Here is a 20,898-nt window from a genome sequence, read left to right as displayed (position 1 = left end):
GATTATGTACAATTTCTTGGCTATTTCTCCCAAAATACACACTATTTCTAATAGTTTACTTTCTGATACAAGTAGTATATACATTGTAATGAAAGAAGTTCATAATATGGCATATTCATGGTAATGAAAGTATTGCATATGTGAGGATATGCTCTCTGCCTTCAGAACCATCCACTTAGTGACTCTGGATGTAATGTAGGAACAAGCAGGAGGCTCCGGAGGTACAGTATATGGGATGGGGGTAGGGCATGTACTATACATACATCACTCTGTTCACCTTCATAGCATCCTTTTTTTTTTTGCCAGCCCTGGGGCTTGAACTTTGGGCCTGGGCACTGTCCTTCAAGGCTAGTATTTTATCATTGGAGCCACATTTTGGCTAATTCTAGCTTTTTCTGTGACTAACTAGAAAGATAAGAGCCTCATAGACTTTTCTGCCTAGAAAGTCTTCAAACCCAATCCTCAAATCTCAGCCTTCTGAGTAGCTAGGATTACAGGTGTGAGCCATTAGCACCTAGCTTTCATAGCGTTCTTATGACTGGGTAGCAGTATTTCCATTGTATAGCTAAGAAAAATACAGCTCAGAAGAATTAGCAGCTTCTCCAAGATCACTTAAGAAACAAGTGGCAGAGCTGAGATTTTAACTTACTACCTCCCAATCTTCCCAACCCACTACTGCCTGGAAAGCCCACCTGGTTCTCCTACGATATTCTCACCCTGGTCTGTGATATAGAAAATAAAGACTCTGCCTCTGCAGTTACTAGTGAACACCTGGGCAGCATCTTGGCCGTGCATCTTCCTCTAAATTCGGGAACCATCCAGGATGATCTCTCAGATCCCACTGGGCTTTGTATGTGTTGCTGAGATAGTTTCTTTTTCATTATTTTTATTGTAAAGGTGATGTACAGAGGGGTTACAGGTACATAAGTCAGATAATGAGGACATTTCAGATATTTTTTTACCTCACTGAAGAGTATATGCCCTAATTGAATAACTTGATGCCTCAATGAACAACTATTTTTACGATCATAATATGTATGTCAGGAAATATTCCTGTTTCACCAAGGTAGCCAGGTTCAACCTTAAAATTAAAAAAGAAGCCACCTTCCTGAAGAAAACCATTAGTTTTATCTGCATTCATATTGCTCACCAGGCCTGAGAGTGGAGCATTCTGTTTTAGTTGTAGGTTCTGAGGACAGCTTGGCCAAAGGTATCAGGATTTTACTGTGTGTTCATTGTTAATATTTTCTTAATCTATTTCCTTAGGGACCGAATGCTGATGTTTGAAGAACTGTCAGATATCTTCTCAGACCACAATAACCATTTGACCAGCCGGGAACTACTCATGAAGGTGAGGCTCTTGGGGAGGTTACAGGGAGGTTATTGGGTAGCACTGCTGACAGCTCTGGAATCCATTCAAGGGAAGAGTAGCTGGAGGGCATCTTATGTTCCTTCAATCCCCTGAGAAAGCAGAATTTTTGTGTTTTATGCATAATCTAGGAAAATGTGGGACCGAGAAAGCTCAAAGTCCAATTGAACTTCTATTCTGTCCTTCTTAGCTTCCCTGTTACACAACCAGATTGTGAAACTTGCATTCATATGTGTACCTCTTTAACAAGCAACTCTGCAAATACCAAGGGCAGGCCATGGCTGGGTGAGAGGCCCTGGAATATTCCCTCTCAGCAAAACATCTTCTAAAGTGACAGGGGCCAAGTCTGCAATTCCACACCCTTTATTTGGACCACATTGCACAACCTATCAGTTAGCAAGATGAATGGTGACTTCTGAACAGCATGCTAGACAAGAGATTTATATCCAGAAATGTGTTAAATGGCTGATTGGAGTGAAGAACTGAACCCACCTCTAAAAATATGAAGATAAGGAACACTGACCTTGTTTCCAAGAGTTCATGTATAGTTGATGGCTGTGGACATTAAATAATAAGTAGTCAAATAAAACAGATGACATTATGAACAACCATCAGGAGACCTAATATAGGTCAGGTGTTAATTTCATAGCCTTTCTATAAAATAGGGCTTATCATCTTCATTTTGTAGCCAAGACAGAGAGGGAAGTTACATGCCCCTAGGTACACGTATAACAGGGAGTAAAGCTAAAACTTAGATTCAAAACCTGTGCTTTTATTACTTAGGCATAAAGATCTTCTTTACTTAGGCATAAAGCTCTTCAGGCACAATGCCATAGAGAAGATTAATCAGTAGTTCAGCAGATGTGGATTGGCACTCATTTTGTACTGCATAATGAATGGCAATGTAACCTTATTAATTCCCAAGTCTCTGCTCTGTGGGATTTTTGAATTTCAGTCTAGATAGATAGGTCTATCTATCTATCTATCTATCTATCTATCTATCTATCTATCTATCTATCTATCTATAGATATAGGCATATATCTATATATATCTATAGATATACATATGAAATGTATATCTATATCTATATATATACATATACATATGTGTGTCTGTATCCATAACGGAAGAAGCCCTAACTTAGATTAGTTAAAAGTTTGGGTCCTATTTTTTGTAAGTTATAGGTAATAATGGTAATGGATCTGTTGACTTCATAGAATTGACTTAAAGATTGATTATGGTAAAATATGTGAAAACACTATGCAAACATACATTATTTTTAGTACTAAGTAAGTTATAGACTTATAAGACCAAAGTATGCCTGAAAATGAAAATGAATAAGGCATAAATAAACTAAGTAATTGAGCTTAGAGAAGATACCTGGAATGGAAATGAAAGTCAAGGACAAGTAGAGTTCCTAAGAAAAGATACCCAGCTGAGAATTCTTATCAAACTCTAATCTAAAACTCATAGTGTAATTATTCTTGTAAAGGTGTCAATTTTGATCTTCCCCCTTCTTTTCTGAGTGCAACCTAGTCTTCCTGTCTTTTTCCATTTTGGGTAATACTGTAGTTTGATTTCAAGGCTTCTTCCTTGGCACTTTCCTGCTTGAGCCACGTCTCTAGCTTGTTTTGTATTGGTTATTCTTGAGATAAGGTTCCCCAGCTTTGTCTAGTCTGGCCTGGGACCATATTTGTACTTCTCATAGAGCCAGGGTGACAGGTACACACCACATCCAGCCTGTACTGTTGAGATGGGGGAATCTCACAAAATTTGCCCAAGACAACCTAGAACTATGTTCCTCCTGATCTCTGCTTTCCAAGTAACTAGGATTCCAGACACGATCCACTTGTACCCAGCCCTAGTTTTCTTTAAGGCTTCCCTGACACCTTCGAGTCCAAGTGCTATAGAATGTGTTCTTGAAGAAGTCCATTATTCCTCTATCAGTATTGTCTGTGGGGCTTAGCCCGCTTTCTTACTGGCTTGTTAGCTTCCCTGGATAATGCCTAATATAGTATCTGGTATGTATTATCTACTCCGACATTGACCACATGAATTGATGGTTTCCTCATTCCCATGAATTTCAAAATGTGCCTGCTATTAGCTCCTTCTTGGAGTAGATGATAGGAGCAGGTCAGTTTATGCTGAGGTCTGACTTCAGGTTTGAACTACCTGATTAACTGCACACTAAACAGTGATTGCTGGATTGTGTTACTCCCTGCTTCACCTCCCTCCTCAACTTTGCAGACTTTAAATGGAAACTCATATGGCTGGAAAGAGATGGTTTTATGGTGTCCTTGCGCATAACACAAAGCCAGACTAACTGGAGCCACATACTTAAATCCCAATAGCCCTGAGTCATCTTTCTAAGGTAGATTAATTGAATACTGTGCAGCTCATTGCTTGGTGGCAGTCTTTTGGCTGAAATCTTAGAAACAAAACTGTATCTAGACATTAGGGATCCCATGAGCCTTTCTTAAATGTACAAGTTTACCCAAGTACTCTAAGTTAAATTTTATATATGGCTCACATCCCAACAAAATGAAAAACTTGGCTATGAATTGATGTGGTCTGTGCATCATCATTAATGAGAATGGAATGCTTTAGGTAGTTCGTGTGTGTGTGTGTGTGTGTGTGTGTGTGTGTGTGTGTGTGTGTGTGTGTGTTTGTATGTGTGTCTTTTCCTTTCATCTTTGTTGATCATTACTCATATGAAGTATATAATTGTGAGTGTAAATTTTTAGCACAGCTTTCAAAAGTGAAATCAAAGCATTTAGGTTCTCAGAAGAACTACTAAAGAAAACTACTAGGCTCTGTTTCTCATACTGATTTGTAGTTGGGGAATCTTAGTTTATCTTCTGCTTGTGGGTAAATGTAATATGCCACCTCTGTAACATTATGAAGCAGTCAACCTAATAATTAACACAGTTCTGGGGTTTTACTTTAACTGTTGAAAATCTTATTTCTTCTCAAAGATTGTGTTACAATTGTTATACCCCAATTTCAAAGCAACAGGAAAGTGGATCCACCAAATCGTCCTGATTCTTGTGACTTTTGGTGAGAATGCTTCCTGGTTAAGTTGATATAAACAGCTGTTAAAAAGCCCTAGAACTAGCTGGGCATCGGTGGCCTGTAATTCTAGCTACTCAGCAGGCTGAGATCTGAGGATCATGGTTCAAAGCCAGCCCGGGCAGGAAAGTCTGTGAAACTCTTATCTCCAAAACACCACTAGAAAACCAGAAGTGGCGCTGTAGCTTAGGCGGTAGAGCGCTAGCCTTGAGCTGAAGAGCGCTGGGATAGTGCTCAGGTCCAGAGTTCAAGCCCCACGACCAACAAAAAAAAAGAAAGCCCTAGAATTTTGGCTCACTGAAGGGATGCATGTTTTGGGAAGCACCACAATGAGCAACCAAAATTGAAACAGGAGACGACTAGAACTGGTAAAGACCAAGTCAAATAAAAATTGCCAGTAGCCTCTGAGTTATAACTCAACCAATATTTCTTGAAATGAATGCAGTGCCTTGTAGACAAAGTCCTCATAGACTTGATAGAAGAGTCCCTCCGAACCCTCAGAACAATGTGGGTGAGGGCAGCCGAAGTCTGCCAAAGATGAAAATAAAGAGAAGGTGAGAGGTGAGAAGTTTGTACTAAGGCAGAAGTGAGGAGAGACAGAAAGTGAAGGGCCAGGAGTTAGGGAGTTGGTGGAGGTAAAGGGAGAAGTTTGGAATTCTTCCAGACATAGGTGGTGATTCAAGTCTTGGGTTTGGATAGTATTTTTAAGGACCTGAGCATACAGATAAGAGAGAGAGGTGACTTGACAGATGGAAGTCACTCAGAGAGTCGGAGCATGAGCAGCAAAGGAGGCAAAAAGAAAGAACCAGTAGTCCCAGAAAAGTCTTAAGAACAGTCGAGGGATTGTATGAGAACAGCACAGCAGAGGGGACTTTAGACCTAGGAAGGAAAAAACTCTGAAACCACTGCGCATGACAAGTAAGTAGATTGTCACCTGAGACCTCATTTGAAAGAGTGGTAATGGTTTTTAAAGTGTTTTGAGACATGGTCTTACTAGACAGCCCAGGCTGGCCTCAGACTTACCTATTCCTGCCTCAGCCTCTCAAGTGCTGTTAAGGTATAGACCACCATGCCCGCTTCTCAGTGTTGTTAGTGCTGCAGTTAGGATGGAATCTCATTCTCAGTAAATCATAGTCATGACATCATTACGTGTTTTTGTTAAACATCTCAGGTCTGTCTTTCCTGCTAGTGTCAGCAAAAGATCCCTTTCACCTCTGCTGTTCTACATCAATTTGTAGGAGCCTTTTCACTTTTCAGAAATCCTCATGACGAATTTTAGATCTTCTAATTCCTTAGAAAAATGAACTCAGTCCAACAAAATGAACACCAGGAAGCTGGTACTTGAGATGTCTGGGGGGGGTGGATGGGAAGGGAGACAGACAAATGAAGAGAAGAGGTGGGGGGAGAAGATACTTGTACTATCCAATGCATTTGCAATGAAACTAGGAAAATTGAGGGGAGGAGTAAGATTGGGAGGGATGGAGGAGAATAATGAAAGGGGTGACATCAATTAAGATGCATTTTACTTTTAAACTGATTTCTTGGATGGTAACCCCTTCATACAAGTACTTAAAGGTAATAAAATATAATAAAAAAGAATCTGCAATAATTTTCATAGTATTCCTCTGCCTATGATCAAGGACCTAAATAAAGGGAGACCTGAAGAACTACATACTTCTAGTGTACAGAAGTGGCACGCATATTTATATTAGACAGATTCAGTTATTGACTCCAAACAAATTCCCAATAGTCTGGGTGGACTGGAACCACCTAGCACAGGAATTGGCATAAGCTAGACTACTAGCATGTGTTGCCCAGGAGGAATACTATGTGGGAGAATCTTGTTACCATTTGTAATGGGAGAACTAACATGGATCACGGGTTACTGTGGGCTCTGTCACACCCAGGCCCTGGGTTAAGGCTGGTTAATGATAGAATATATGCATGCTTGCCTTAGCCACGACCTGGACAAAGAATGCTCTTGCAATTGTACAGTAAGATAATATAATAAACCTAGGGAACACTGAGGGAGAAACTTACATAGAAGTTCCACACTCCTGAATTGTGAAATTTGCTTTCCATTCATGTACTTCCTGGAAAATGTGAACTTAATAAGACTCTGAAACCACAAAACCAAAACACTTTATGTTCCATCAGCAAACTCATGATTAGTCATTATGTACAAGAGTTCGTTTTTACAATAGACAGTGGGGGAGAAAGCGTGGCCAGCTGTCCTCTGGCTACCAGGGTTTGTAAGACTTCCAAGCCCGGAAGGCAATTGAGGAGGACGGACTAGGGAAAAGGGGAAAATGGATAAAGGTCTGATTTTCACAAGTTGGTGGTATGCCACCAGACTGTACTTCCTCAGACAACTTCTGATATAAAAGTTTCATTTCACGAAGAAATCCCAGAGTTAGTTCCTTTCTTTCACAGAATGCCAGCCAATCCATTCCAGGCCACTATCAAGAGATCACAAAATGGACAGAGGAGGAGTTCTTCATTTGCAGGACATGCTATGACATTGAGTGAAATTTACCATGTGTAAAAATACGTCCTATTCCAGAAGCTGTAGTGATAATCAAGTTTATATCCAAATTTGACACTAGTCACAGTGGAGGACAAACAGGACAATCAAAACCACCAGGCCTTAAGCAAAGAGACCAACTTGAAGCCCAGCCAAACAGGCACATAAAACCACTGAAGAGCCTGTTGGAGGCTTCTTCATTCGCATGGCATTAAGAGACTTGTGAAGGTTGCATTCCAGAAACCAGAGGCCCTTTGACTTCTCTCCAGAATGAGCACCTCCCAACCCTCTTCTCTGTGTGCTCTGTTTCTTAGGAAGGAACCTCAAAATTTGCAAATCTGGATAGCAGTGTGAAAGAAAACCAGAAGCGAACCCAGAGGCGGCTCCAGCTGCAGAAGGATATGGTATGTCAGCGCTGTTCCTCTCTGAGATCACACAGATGCAGGGTGGCCCAGCACAGTGTCTTCCATTTGGCCCATTCTTCTCATTTGGCCCAATAGTGAGGAAGCCTGAGGCCTGCAAATCATGTTTTGGGGGCCATTTTCCCCCTTGACTGTAAGGCAAATTTTGCATCAGATATGTGTGTATCCCTCTTACCATCTCTTCCACCCACTGTTGCTCTCAGATGCTGCTGCTACTTTGGGCTGGAAGCCTCCTGGCTTTCCTGCTTTTGTCAGCTTCTGGGACATGAAGGTATCCTCTCCCAGGAGAGTTCTCCCAGGAGAGTTCTTGTACACAGAAATTATTGTATTTGTTTGCAAGTCTTCTAGCCATTGCCAGCTCTCCTTTCTAACCCTATAGCCCAACCAAACCTTTCTAGTTTTTCGCTACTCAAAGGAGAACCATGACTCCCTTCTGAAGGCTGAAAGATAATTACCATCTTTAGCTGTATGTTGAATTCCTAACTTTTAGCATAGGACCAGTAAAAGGACAAACTGCATGTTCTCATATCTACCTTGAAAAGATTTCCTTTTTCTTTGGAAAGCTGGACATGAATCAGAGTATTTTTTGAATGCCCAGACTCCTTTGTAACATAAAACCTATAAAACTCACAGTGTTTCCAACTTTCTGGTTGTTCAAAGACAAAGTTAAAAATAGCTATTAGCAAAGGAGTGGGGCAAGTATTTGAGGATGAGACCTTGTGTGCATAATGAGAAGGACAGTGAGTTCCTAAGGACAAGCCCTGCTTGGTGTGAACTGAATGAGGAGGCAACCAGCCTCATGCCCAGCAGCCCAGCCTTGTCTGCCTCAAGATTTACGTTCCTGCAGGGAACGCAAAGTACCTGAACACAAGAGGACAGGTTGGTTGTGCATGGTGGTTACATGGAGAACAGAGATATTTTGTAAGGAGATTTTTTTTTTTTTTTTTTTTTGTCGGTCGTGGGGCTTGAACTCTGGGCCTGAGCGCTGTCCCTCAGCTCTTCAGCTCAAGGTGAGCGCTCTACCACTTGAGCTACAGCGCCACTTCCGGTTTTCTGGTGGTTTATTGGAGATAGGAGTCTCACGGTCTCTCCTGCCCGGGCTGGCTTTGAACCGCGATCCTCAGATCTCAGCCTCCTGAATAGCTAGGATTACAGGCGTGAGCCACCAGCGCCCGGCGGAGATTTATTGAAATGAGCATAGTATATTCTTTTCTTTCTTTTCCTTTTTTTTTTTTTTTGCCCGTCCTGGGACTTGAACTCTGGGCCTGGGCACAGTCCCTGAGATCTTCAGCTCAACAAGGCGAGTGCTCTACCACTTGAGCCACAGTGCCACTTCTGTTTTTCTGGTGGTTAATTGGAGCCTCATGGACTTGGATTTTCCTGCCCAGGCTGGCTTTGAACCTCAATCCTCAGATCTCAGTCTCCTCAGTAGCTAGGATTACAGGTGTGAGCTACTGCCGCCTGGTCATAAGTATATTCTTTTTTTGCCGGTCGTGGGGCCTGAACTCTGGGCCTGGGCACTGTCCCTGAGCTCTTCAGCTCAAGGCTAGTACTCTACCACTTGAGCCACAGCGCCATTTCTGGCTTTTTCTGCTGGTGTGGTGCTGAGGAATCGAACCCACGGCCTCATGCAGCAAGGCAAGCACTCTCCCACGGTGCCGCCTTCCCAGCCCCCATAGTATATTCTTATAACTGCATGTTGAGTTGTTTCTACCTTTTATATTGTAATAATGGCAGATTCATGCAAGTGAGTCCTTTACCAGTCTCCCCCACCATGGACATGTTATATAGCCATGACACACCTGTCATTGTTAAGTTATTAGCATAATGCAAATGATTAGAATCCAGACTTTATTTTGGGGGTTTCACCAGTCTTACAGTCCGTCTGTCTTGTTCCAGTCCCCTGTCCAGCCTGCCATGCTGCTCTAGTTGTCGTGTCTTCTCAGTCTCTCCCAGCCAAAACACCTCAGTCTTTTCAGGTTTACATGACCTTAGAAGTACCAAGGAGTACTGTCCCACTGTCCTTGGGAAAGACCCCTAGTCTAGGTGTTCTCTTAGTCATTAGACTGAGGTTGCAGGTTTTTGGAAAGAATGTCACAAATTGAGGTGTGAATGGCATGATTATGTCATCTGGTGACATGTTCATGGCACGGCTGGTCATGTTAGGTTGGTTAAGGTTCAGTTTACCAGGTTTCCGTCTGTAAGGCATTATTTTTCCTTATCTTTCTTCTGCTCTTTGCAAGTGAGTCACTAAGGGATGTCTGATATTCTTTTTTCTTGGGGGGGGTCCAGTCGTGGGGCCTGGGCCTGGGCGCTGTCCCTCAGCTCTTCAGCTCAAGGCTAGCGCTCTACCACTTGAGCCACAGCACCACTTCCGGCTTTTTTCTTTTTGCTTATGTGGTGCTGAGGAATCGAACCCAGGGCCTCAGGCATGCAAGGCATGAGCTCTACCACTGAGCCACCTTCCCAGCCCCAATGTCTGATATTCTTGTGGTCTATATACCTCCATTGTGCACCAGTTATCTCTTACTAACAGTGACCCTATTCCTAACCAAGGTCTTTCCAAATTGCCAGAACTGTCCACACTCAGTGGCAGAGAACAGACAAACCGCTAACATGAGCCTTAGTAAAATATGAATTCTGTTATGAGCATATTTGAACCTACGTGTATATGACACTTAGTCTTCATGACTTTGAAAGTTAGGCATCAGATCATGAAGTTCCCATCTCATTTATGTAAGGTTTAAATTTTTTTTTATCATAGAGATTAACGCTACTAATCTTAAATGGACCATTTTTTTTCCAGAGTGAAGGTTTTAGAAGCCCTTACATTTTCAGTGCAGTAAATACAATCTTGTTTTTAATTACTCCTCAGGGTGTAATGCAGGGAACTGTACCCTACCTGGGCACCTTCCTGACTGACCTGACCATGCTGGACACAGCTCTTCAGGACTACATTGAGGTACGTTCTGTGTGGGTGGTGTCACTGAGCCTCTAGCCTTCTGTTTGGATACCTAAAGATAGTCACTTCCATTGGAACCTATTGAGAATCCATAGATCTGTGTGCACATAATATTGTGCTTAATGCTAAGAAGAATAAAAAGAATAACAAGAAAAGTAATGGCAAAAGTGGCTCAAAAGCCAACAGAAGGAATAGCGTATCACAGCCGGCAGTAATCGATAGAAACAGTAAAAGTTCGAGCAGAAATGCATCGAAAGGATATAGCGTATTACAATTAAGTACAAATGAACATTTGTGATGAAAAGCCCTTATGAAAGGATTGTGTCTGAGCAAAATCTTACTATTGAGTAGGAACTCAGTGGTAGAGTTGAAAGGATGGTGTGCCCTAACATTCTACCTGGGGAGTAAGAACGAGTCATATCTGTGAATGTTCTCGTATATCCCTCCTTTTTTGTATTGCTACCTGTTTGAGGCAATATACTTATACTTCTACTCGTTTGCTCTTACTCACTCTCTGGGAATAGGAAAAGAGGTAAAAACAAGCAACTTGGGAATAACAGTAGTAAAATATTAGGTGGGAAGAGACTTGCTATTTGAAATGAGATTTAAAGATAGCTTGGAAACTTAAGTATGTTCCACGTCACTGATAATCGTAAGCAATCACTTTGCTTTATTACACCATAATAGAAAAGGCAGAAGTTGTTTTAGTCTCTAAGTTTGTCATTGGTGCTTTGGACATGTTTGTTCATTCTGTATTCCCTGAGCTCTGTGTCTCTTTACATCCTCTTCCTGAGCTTATCTCAGGAAACACCATCAGCATTGGGGAATTAGGGGAGTGAGCAAAGATTTAGAATTTAAACTTGGCCTACTGAGAATAGAAGCTGGGGAGGAAGAATTGAAATTTCCCTTTTCATGATGTCCTGTGAAAGGGACTTCCCTTTTGATAAGCCATTGACAATTTAGTTGCCAGTATGAGTCACTGAGCATCTGACTTTGTTGCTTTGGGTCAAAGAAAGAAGTGTAATAACATTATTTATTCAAGCTTTTGTCTTTACTGGGTTTTCAAATATTTTTGAGTTCTGACTTGTGTTCTTTATCATTATTATTCTAGTTGGTTCCAGACATTTTGAGAAAAGGCTGTCAACCTGCCCTGCCCTATTATAAATGGAAAGAATGTTTTTAAATTTTTTAAGATGATTCTCTTCTTCCACAGTACCTGTAATTATAGGATCATTAATAATTATTACTTCATCATCTCTTTGATCTATTTTAATATGACCTAGAACAACACAGGGCTGTGTTTCAAAGTAGCTTGGTGGTTCATTTTTTTCTAAATTTCTTTCAGGGTGGCCTCATAAACTTTGAGAAAAGGAGAAGGGTAAGTAGAGGTCTGGCAATGGTTTTCTATTTTATTTTGTCTGGGCATAAAATATGAAAGAAATAGAGACTTAACTTTCTGATAGAGGCAAGCATAAAGGACTAACTCCTATTGGGCATTATTGTATGTCATTATGCTTGATGTTCTTCTACATTACCAGTGAGGTAGGTTTTACTACCCTCACCTTAAAAGGTAGCTTAAAAGTGAGAAAACCAAGAGTCCAGAAATCAAATAACTGGAATCGGTAACAGAGTCAGGGTTCAAATCATATCCTGCTAACTCCAATCCCTATTAAGGAATTAAAGGTAGAGCTAGAGGTATGGATCAGGGGTAAAATGTTTTCCTAGGACATGTGAGGTCCTGGATTCAATAACTGGCATAGTAAAAACATAGAAAACTAACCAAATAATAAGCAAACCAAAAAATCCAAGTAACAGAAATCAAGGGTAATTTCTTCCCTTATCCTCTATTAATTTTCTTTGCAATCAGGTTCAGCAAAACCAGGTTCATCTTATAGTTAGTGATATATTTTAGAACACTAAAGAATAAGATTATTTTTATTTAAAAAATAATGTGATGTATTTTATACTTGAAAATTACTGAGAGTAAATTTTAAGTGTTTTTTATTACAAAGAAATATATGACATAATTCATGTTAATGGACTGTACAATTTTCATCAGTTAAAAAAAATAGCAAGTTCTCTTTACCAAGAAGGGTTTCCTAACAGATGAAATTACTAAAGATGGTTAACTCTTGTGATTCTGTTTGGGAGAGGAAGAGATGTGGTCTTCATTATTCAGTGTAGATTTTTTTTCCCTTTCCTGTCAGCAGGGAATGGATCTTCCACATCGATTTGAATCTGTCTGTAAATAGAATAGTTCTGAATTGTGGTATAAAAAGATAAAACAGTCTTAAGAACTTTCTATTTTTTGTGTGTGTCAAATGGCATGTTTACATAGACATTTAAATGACTCAAAGGAAATCCAGTGAGCAAAATAACTTTACCCTATAGTTCATTGTTTTTTAAATTCATTTTCATTCCACAAACACTGTTATTGTACCTACCACTCGGGCTCTGTGGATTGTAGTGGAGGAAAAGCCAGAGGGTTGTGCTCTCATGGAAATCACAATCCAGGAAGGAGGATAAGAAAATAATTGTAACATCTCTGAAAAGGGCTTAGAGAGGCATAGTGGAGTGGCTTCTAGACTTAATTTGTAGATCGCAGAAACTTTCAGGAGGAAATAGCATTGCACTTTAAATCAGTAGCACCAATGGAGCTAACCAGGCTGAGCTCCCCAGTAACAAGATAGGAACTTGAACTAAGGTAAACCTGCCATCATTCTTACCTTTTTTAGCAGGATGATAAATACCCCATGTCACTACAGAGCCCTATGCTGAGGTCACTGCATGGCATCAGCTAGTTCTTAAAATTACAGTGTTGATTGTATCCTGTAAGGATATATTTTTAAAAATTCAGTTATGCCTCCACAGTAACCTTTAACTTCAAAATAAGCCTGTACGCTAATCTCTTTCCTTTTAAGACTAAGATATTAAATGTTTGGAACGTTTGAATATAAAGCCTAAAGTTAAAGTTTATACCTATTGCTGACTTTTAAGAAAGGAGCCATTGAAGCATCTAAAAAGATATAAATAATCTTGGACATAATTATATACTTGCTCCTTTTGTGAGCTTTAGAAGATTTAGTTAAATGATTTACTGGCATAGTAAAAATCTAAGGATTCAGGAAATCTAAACATTCAACTTTATGAGGCCTGGACTGTTTAGATAGTCAGCCCTACCAAAGTTTGTTTATTGTGGATTGAAGAAGTTAGAAATGGGGAACTCAGGACCTTCTTGACTTAAAGCATTTGTTTCCTTCATATTTTAAGAAATAGAAGTAGAAAATATTCATCAAGTACTTAAACTTTGAAAAATCTTAAAGAACTTTCCATTCCAAAGGAAAACCCATATGGCTTTAGCTAGTGACTAGTTTCCTGGGTTTTATTCATCTGAGCTGTTGTCTCAAGGAGAAAGAGGATTTAAAATTAAAGCATAGGAGGACTTGAGAGATTCCTTTTTTTTCCCCCTAGTGCTAAGATCAAACCCAAGGCCTTGAGTCACTGAACAATGCTTTACCACCAGGCCCCATCCTCTGCTGGCGAGTTAGAACCGTTAAGAATTACTTGCTTATTATTTTTAAGAAAGTAGTATTTCAGCATCTTCTTAGATTTTCAAGTATTTTATCCTAAAGTTGTATATATATATTCATGTGGAAAAGATCTGTATTTGGTGATTCTTATTATTTTCGCCTCTGATTTTCCATCTGCTCTAGGAGTTTGAAGTGATTGCTCAAATAAAGCTCTTACAGTCCGCTTGCAATAGCTACTGCATGAGCCCGGACCAAAAGTTCATCCAGTGGTTCCAGAGGCAGCAGCTCTTAACAGAGGAGGAGAGGTAGGCAGACCACTTGGCCTCTGGCTAGCTGAGCCAATATGGGGTGAGACAAATACTGTATCTAGTACCGCACCAGGTAATTTCAACAGCCTCGTTTGCAGAGAAATGTGATAGGGCAGGGAAAACTGAATAGAGGGCATCAGAAGGTGTGCTTTGTAAGATTTGTCATTGGGAGGAACAGTGGGTAACCGGTGTGTGGGGGATGCAGGCACAGGTTTTGAAGTAGTGGTTGGTGAGCGTAGAAAGACACATGATCTCTTGTGCTTTGATGATGACCCAGTGCAGACCCTTCCTACTGGTCTAGTGGTTGGCAGATGAGTCTGTAGGCCATATGTGGTTCACTGCCTGCTTTAACATTTTTTTAAGTGACTGGGAAAAGAAACAAAAGAAGAAAATGACAGGGGACAGTTATTTGAAATTCAAATTTCAGGCTCATGAATAAAATTTTATTGGAACACAGCCCATTCATTTACATGTTAATCTTCGTTACTTTCAAGCTTTAAAGTCACATGAGTGGCTGCAATAGCGACCATATGGCCCTCAGACCGAAAATACTATCTGCTAATCCTTGTTGTAGACCAAGGAATTTCTTTGCAAGTTTATGATAAGGGAGAGTAAAATTGAAAGTAAAAATCCCATCTTTTCTCATAGGGAGTTGAATTTTGAAGGAGTATTATAATCAGTTAGTGACAACATTGAAATTTCTCCTCGGGTCACCCCACTAAACTACACACCTCACCTCTGAGGTGGTTGTATAAAGTCAGCATCTTTTCCCGCCTTCTCTAACAAAATCCATCTGGAGGCTACAGCTACAAACCTTCATAAAAGCTATTATAAATCAAATTTAAATTTCTCTTATACATGTGGCAGTTTATCTCTCCCTGGCCTACAGATGTCTAAATACAGAATATTTTTAATTTAGGAGTGTTTAGAAAATAAGATAGTTGCTATTCACTGAAGCTTAGGTCTTTTGCAAGAATCTCTGCTTGCTTTTTCTCAGCTAAAAGAAACTTGTGCACGGACACACACACACACACACACACACACACTGGGGTGAAGGCAGTAGAGAAGTAATAGGAGGGAAGGTGACAGGACCAGGGCACGCGCACGCACGCACACACACACACACACACACACACACACACTGGGGAGAAGGCAGTAGAGAAGTAATAGGAGGGAAGGTGACAGGACCAGGGCGCGCGCACACACACACACACACACACACACACACACACACACACACACACACACACATACACACACACACTGGGGAAAAGGCAGTAGAGAAGTAATAGGAGGGAAGGTGACAGGACCAGGGCGCGCGCACACACACACACACACACACACACACACACACACACACACACACACACACACACACACACACACACACACACACACACACCAACAATCCTGCAAAACCTCTGGTCAGTCATGTAATTTGTTTAGCAACACACACACACACACACACACACACACACACACACACACACACACACACACACACACACACACACACACACACACACACACACACACACACACACACACACTGGGGAAAAGGCAGTAGAGAAGTAATAGGAGGGAAGGTGACAGGACCAGGGATTCTTCCCCTGGCCAAAGCAATAGGACGAGAGTGATCAGGACGCAGGATGAAGAGAGGCTGCGAAGCTGCCAGTGTGCACACATTCCTTCATCTCACGGCCTAGAGTTGACAGCCTCAGGCCATGTGCCAGTAGAGGTAGTGAGGGGAGGAGGCACAAATGTGAATTTATAAGATGTTAAAACAGTCACTATAGACTGTTTATAGATCTGTAGTCCATATCTTGAGTCCAGATCATCAGGTCCTTTCTCTAAAGCAAAAACAATTGTGTGGATTGTCCTTCAGTTCCCAGACTTTGTCCCTGTGATTCCCCTTCTCTCCTCCAGCTATGCTCTCTCCTGTGAGATTGAAGCAGCAGCCGATGCCAGCACCACCTCCCCCAAGCCTCGGAAGAGCATGGTGAAGAGACTCAGCCTGTGAGTGCCCCCCCCCGGCTGTCCTCTCTCCCTTTGAGTAAAACCGAAGTCTTAGAGTGACACACAAGGCTAGCTCTAGGGTCAGCAGCACCTGCCCACCCTGCCTGCTTCTCCCTCTCCAGATGTCGTCTTTATCCGCTTACTCTGCTCTTCCCATTGCAGCCACCAAGACCTCTCCGAGCATGCTTATTGTTACTTACTTTTTGTTTTGGGAGTATTTTGAGCTCAGGGCCTCCCACTTGCTTGGCTTGCTTGCTTGGCTGGTACTCTTTATCATTTGAGCCACACCTCCAGCCATGCTTTTTGCTGGTTAATTGGAGATAAAGTCTCTCAGTCTTCTCTGCCCAGGCTGGCTTTGAACTGCTGTTCCCTGGATCCTAGCCTCCTGAGTTGCTGGGATTATAGATGTGAGACATGGGATCTCGACTTTTATTTGCTTCTTCTGTTAACAGCACTCTTCCCCACAAAGCCACATGGCTCACTCCCACATTGTCTTCAGACATTCGTGAAAACGTTAGCTTTTTGGTGAGCCTCTCCGCACACCTAGTTTTTAGTATTATAACCTGTCCACTCTACCTGCCTTTACTGCCCTTTCTCCTCACCTATTCTCCACCTTTCAATTTCTCCATCCTATTTACCTCCATCTGTCATCCTGCATGTTGAATGTATCTGTTTAAATACAAACTCTATGAAGGTAGGTCTACTTTTTATTTGCTGTTCTATCCCTAAAATCTAGAGTGGATCCTCACACATAGAAGATATTAATCCTTATAACTGAATTAATGAATTGAGCTATATGCTCAGACTGTTCTAAAATAATATATCTATTTCTTTTTGAAAATTTTTGTTTTTTATTGTAAAAATAGTGTGCAGAGGGGTTACAGTTACATGAGTAAGGTAATGAGTACGTTTCCTATCAAGCATTGTTACCCCCTACTTAGTTTTTCCCCTACTATCTCTTCCCTCCCCAACTTCCCCCCTCAAGTTGCAAAGTTTGTTTTCTACGCAGTGCCTTGTACATCTCATTGTTACAGTGGGTCAACCTGTATCCTTGTTTCAGCATTTTGTTATTTCCCTTCCCCTCCCCAAATTAGAATAATATATATACAAGATGCAGGGCGCTGACGTCAAATACAGTGAAAACAGGGGTTACACTATATTTCTTTCTTTTCTACTCTCACTTTTCTTTTCTCTCTTCTCTTCCCTTCCCTTTTATTTTCTTTTGTTCTGTTCTTTTTTTAGTATCAATCCTGGGGCTTGAACTCAGGATCTGGTTACTGTCTCTGAGAATTTTTACTCAAGGCTAGCTCACTACCCTTTGAGCCACAGTTCCATTTTCAGCTTTTTGATGGTTAATTGGAGATAAGAGTCTCACAAACTTTTTGGCTGGGCTGGCTTTGAACCATGATCCTAAGATCTCAGCCTCTCGAGGAGTTAGGATTATAGGCATGAGCCATCAGCACCCAGCTAATGTGTTTATTTTCAGTCTAATCTACATTATGACCTGAGACAGTTCTTTCTTTTCTTTTCTTTTCTCTTCTTTTCTCTTCTCTTCTCTTCTCTTCTCTTCTCTTCTCTTCTCTTCTCTTCTCTTCTCTTCTCTTCTCTTCTCTTCTCTTCTCTTCTCTTCTCTTCTCTTTCCTTTCCTTTTTTCTTTTCTTTTTCTTTTTCTTTTTTTTTTTTGTCTGTTGTGGGCTTGAACTCTGGGTCCGGGCATTGTCCCTGAGTTCTTCAGCTCAAGGCGAGAGCTGTACCACTTGAGCCACAGCACCACATCTGTTTTTTTTTTTCTGAGTGGTTTTTATTGGTGATAAGAGTCTCACGGACTTTCCTGCCTGGGCTGGCTTTGAACCATGATCCTCAGATCTCAGCCTCCTGAGTAGTTAGGATTACAGGCCTGAGCTACTGGCGCCCAGCAGATTTTTAACTTTTAAGGATATTTGGCTAATGAACCTTGTGAAGGTAAAGAAGTTAGCTGAAGAAATTATCTTCTATCTGCCCTGTGAGTAATGATCAGCATTATCCAGGGACAAGCAAACCAGTGCCCAGGGAACACTGGACAATTTCCCATGGCTGAGGAGGCTTATGAGCCACACTGCCCTGACAGATGCCAAGTCCACCAGTGGCGTGAGCTTCTGCTTTGTCTCTGTGAGGGGAAGATGCCATGTTTCCCAGATCAGGAGATTCATGATGCCCATCAGTTCTGGAAGACTCCCAGTCACAGTATATTCAGATGCGGTCCTTCTTCTATTCTGTCTGTGGCTTCTAGAACTCCTCTTACACACACGAGAGACTTCTTACTTTCTCTTATCTTTTAATCTCAGTGCTGATTTCTGAGGATTTTTCTCCAGATCTGTTCCTGATTTTTATGACACTAGTTAATGATTTTTCTCTTCAACAATAGTCTAATCCTTCCCCTGAGTTTTTAATTCTATATCTCTTTCACTTAGATATGAATCATTTATCAAGTTATCTTGTTCTTTTGTCAGACTGTCTTGCTCTGAACTCTGTAATTTCTTCTTTGATGCCTTTATTATTTTAATTCATGCTTATTTTATCATGTGGCCCATGATAGTCATGAAAATATTTAATGAAGGAATGAATCAGTGAGTGAATGGCTAGTTTCTTTCTGATAGTTCTCTTATCAGAAGTTCTCAGCAGTCTGAACCTGCTGTTTATTCTGTCTGTTGACTCTTTCTTTGAATAGACTATTTTGTTATGTGTATTTTGTAATTTTGTATTCGGAGCTCATTGTTTTTTCTCCAAGGTGATTCTCTACAACCTTGCTGAAAGTGTATTTCTTCCAAAAGATTCTTCCCTCCCTTTTTCTTTTTTTTTCTTTTTTCAAATCTAGTTCTCCCAGAGTATCACTGGCCTGTGGCCTAGAATGCTCTTTCTTTATGCCTCACTCTTCAATGCTTTACTGGGATTCTCAACCACGCAGGGAACAATTCAGGCTCACATACTTTAAGAGAGAAATTTTCTTTCCATTCAAATTTAGTCCAAGTCATATAGTCTTTTCCTGTGCTAATAAGAAGGGTTTTTCTAACCCATCTCCACTAAGTCCTTTCACAGTCCTGGCCAGATGGAAGGGGTTGTGGTTGTGATTGTCTACCTTTTATAAACAGAAGTCTTCATTTCTGCATCCTTTGTATGTATTAAGTGATCAGTGTACACTGTATACATGTGTAAAAATATTATCCCACCCCTCATTAATAAGTACAGTCAACATGTTAATTGTAAAAATATGTTAGCATTTTGCTAGGAGCTGCACCTTTCACTTGCCAACCAGAACAGCTGCAGACATAGCTCACATATTTATGGTTTTCAGTTCCCTATTCATTGAAGGTCATAGGGATTTCCCTTACTATCTTGCAAGCTAAGCTGAAAGGAATTTTTAATATTTCCTACCTACTTGTTTTATAGAGAAGAGGTTTGGGTTATTGTAGTTCACCAGATGGTTGAAAGCAGAAGTCTGCTTCCTTAGATTTTTTTTTTTTATCCAAATGATGACAAATCCTCATGAAGTCCATATTATCGTTGGAAGTGACAGAGATACGGTGGTGTTTTGACTCTACAAGTGTATTGCATGGACTGTTAAAAGATAGAGGACCAAGCCAGGCTTTGGTGGTTTATGCCAGTAATCCTAGCTATTCAGAAGACATCACAGTTCAAAGCCAGCCTGGGAAGAATCCAATTAGCCACCAAAAGCTGGAAATGACACTGTGGCTCTAAGTGGTAGAGTACTAACTTTGAGCCCAAAAGCCCTGGGACAGTGCTCGGGACCTGAGTTCAAGTCCTAGGACTGGCACAAAACAAAACAAAACAAAAGATGGAAGACCAGTCAGCTAGAAAGACCCTAGATTAATGAGTTGAACAATCTGTATTCTTCGAAGTTGGAATAACCTATTGGGACCAGACAGTCACTATTATTTGCAAGAAATCTCAAAGCAAACATTTTTCTAGCATACTGGCAACAGGGTACACAAGACTGAAAAAAAGGGCTTAAATGGCAATGCTTGCTTCCCCGTGGATTCCAGGTTTGTAACAGCCCCGCTGCTTGGTGCTCTGTTTCCCACAGACTGTTCCTGGGTTCTGACATGATCACTAACAGCACGCCCACCAAAGAGCAGCCCAAGTGCACAGCCAGCGGGAGCTCCGGTGAAAGCATGGACTCCGTCAGCGTCTCCTCCTGCGAGTCGAACCACTCAGAGGCTGAGGAGGGCTCCATCACACCCATGGACACTCCGGATGAGCCTCAGAAAAAGGTATGCACTTGACCTCTTCCATCGTTCTACCACAGGCCTGCCCTTCAAGTTTCCAAGTATAACACGCGATGGTAGTTCGAAAGGGCACTTGAGAGCTGGGCATTGGGGATTCATACCTGTCATCCTAGCCTACTCAGGAGGGTGACATCAGAAGATCATGGTTCAGAGCCAGCCCAGACAGAAAAGTCTGTGTGACTCCCAGTTAATCAGGGAAATTCTGTATTGGAGGCATGGCTTAGGTGGTAGAGTGCCAGTTGTGAGCTAGAAAGCTGAGCAAGAATATGAGGCCCTGAGTTCAAGCCTTGGTACTGGCACACATATACAAAAACAGATTTGAATCTGGGTGGGGGGCACTCCTTGTAGATACTGTAGAAGCAGTAAACAGATAACTCATTTGGGTTAAAAAATATGCTATGCCCACAGCTAAAG

General features: G+C 41.2%; 1 protein-coding gene across 4 annotated transcripts in view; it reads left to right on the top strand.

Annotated features, from left to right (window-relative positions):
• Window positions 1-20,898, top strand: part of Rgl1 (ral guanine nucleotide dissociation stimulator like 1) — a 246,838-nt gene that overhangs the window by 213,569 nt on the left and 12,371 nt on the right. For all 4 annotated transcript variants that reach the window (XM_070034281.1, XM_070034279.1, XM_070034282.1 and 1 more), the window contains 7 exons: window positions 1,267-1,351; window positions 7,278-7,367; window positions 10,261-10,347; window positions 11,693-11,725; window positions 14,061-14,182; window positions 16,112-16,201; window positions 20,283-20,469. In XM_070034281.1, the coding sequence (XP_069890382.1) occupies window positions 1,267-1,351; window positions 7,278-7,367; window positions 10,261-10,347; window positions 11,693-11,725; window positions 14,061-14,182; window positions 16,112-16,201; window positions 20,283-20,469 (694 nt within the window). The remainder of the gene's footprint in view (window positions 1-1,266; window positions 1,352-7,277; window positions 7,368-10,260; window positions 10,348-11,692; window positions 11,726-14,060; window positions 14,183-16,111; window positions 16,202-20,282; window positions 20,470-20,898) is intronic.

This window comes from Dipodomys merriami, unplaced genomic scaffold (assembly GCF_024711535.1).
Source record: "Dipodomys merriami isolate MVZ:Mamm:240054 unplaced genomic scaffold, mDipMer1.0.p SCAF_24, whole genome shotgun sequence".
NCBI classification, from domain to species: Eukaryota; Metazoa; Chordata; class Mammalia; order Rodentia; family Heteromyidae; genus Dipodomys; species Dipodomys merriami.
Note: the sequence above shows the minus strand (reverse complement) of the source record. Positions and strands in the feature narration are given on the sequence as shown.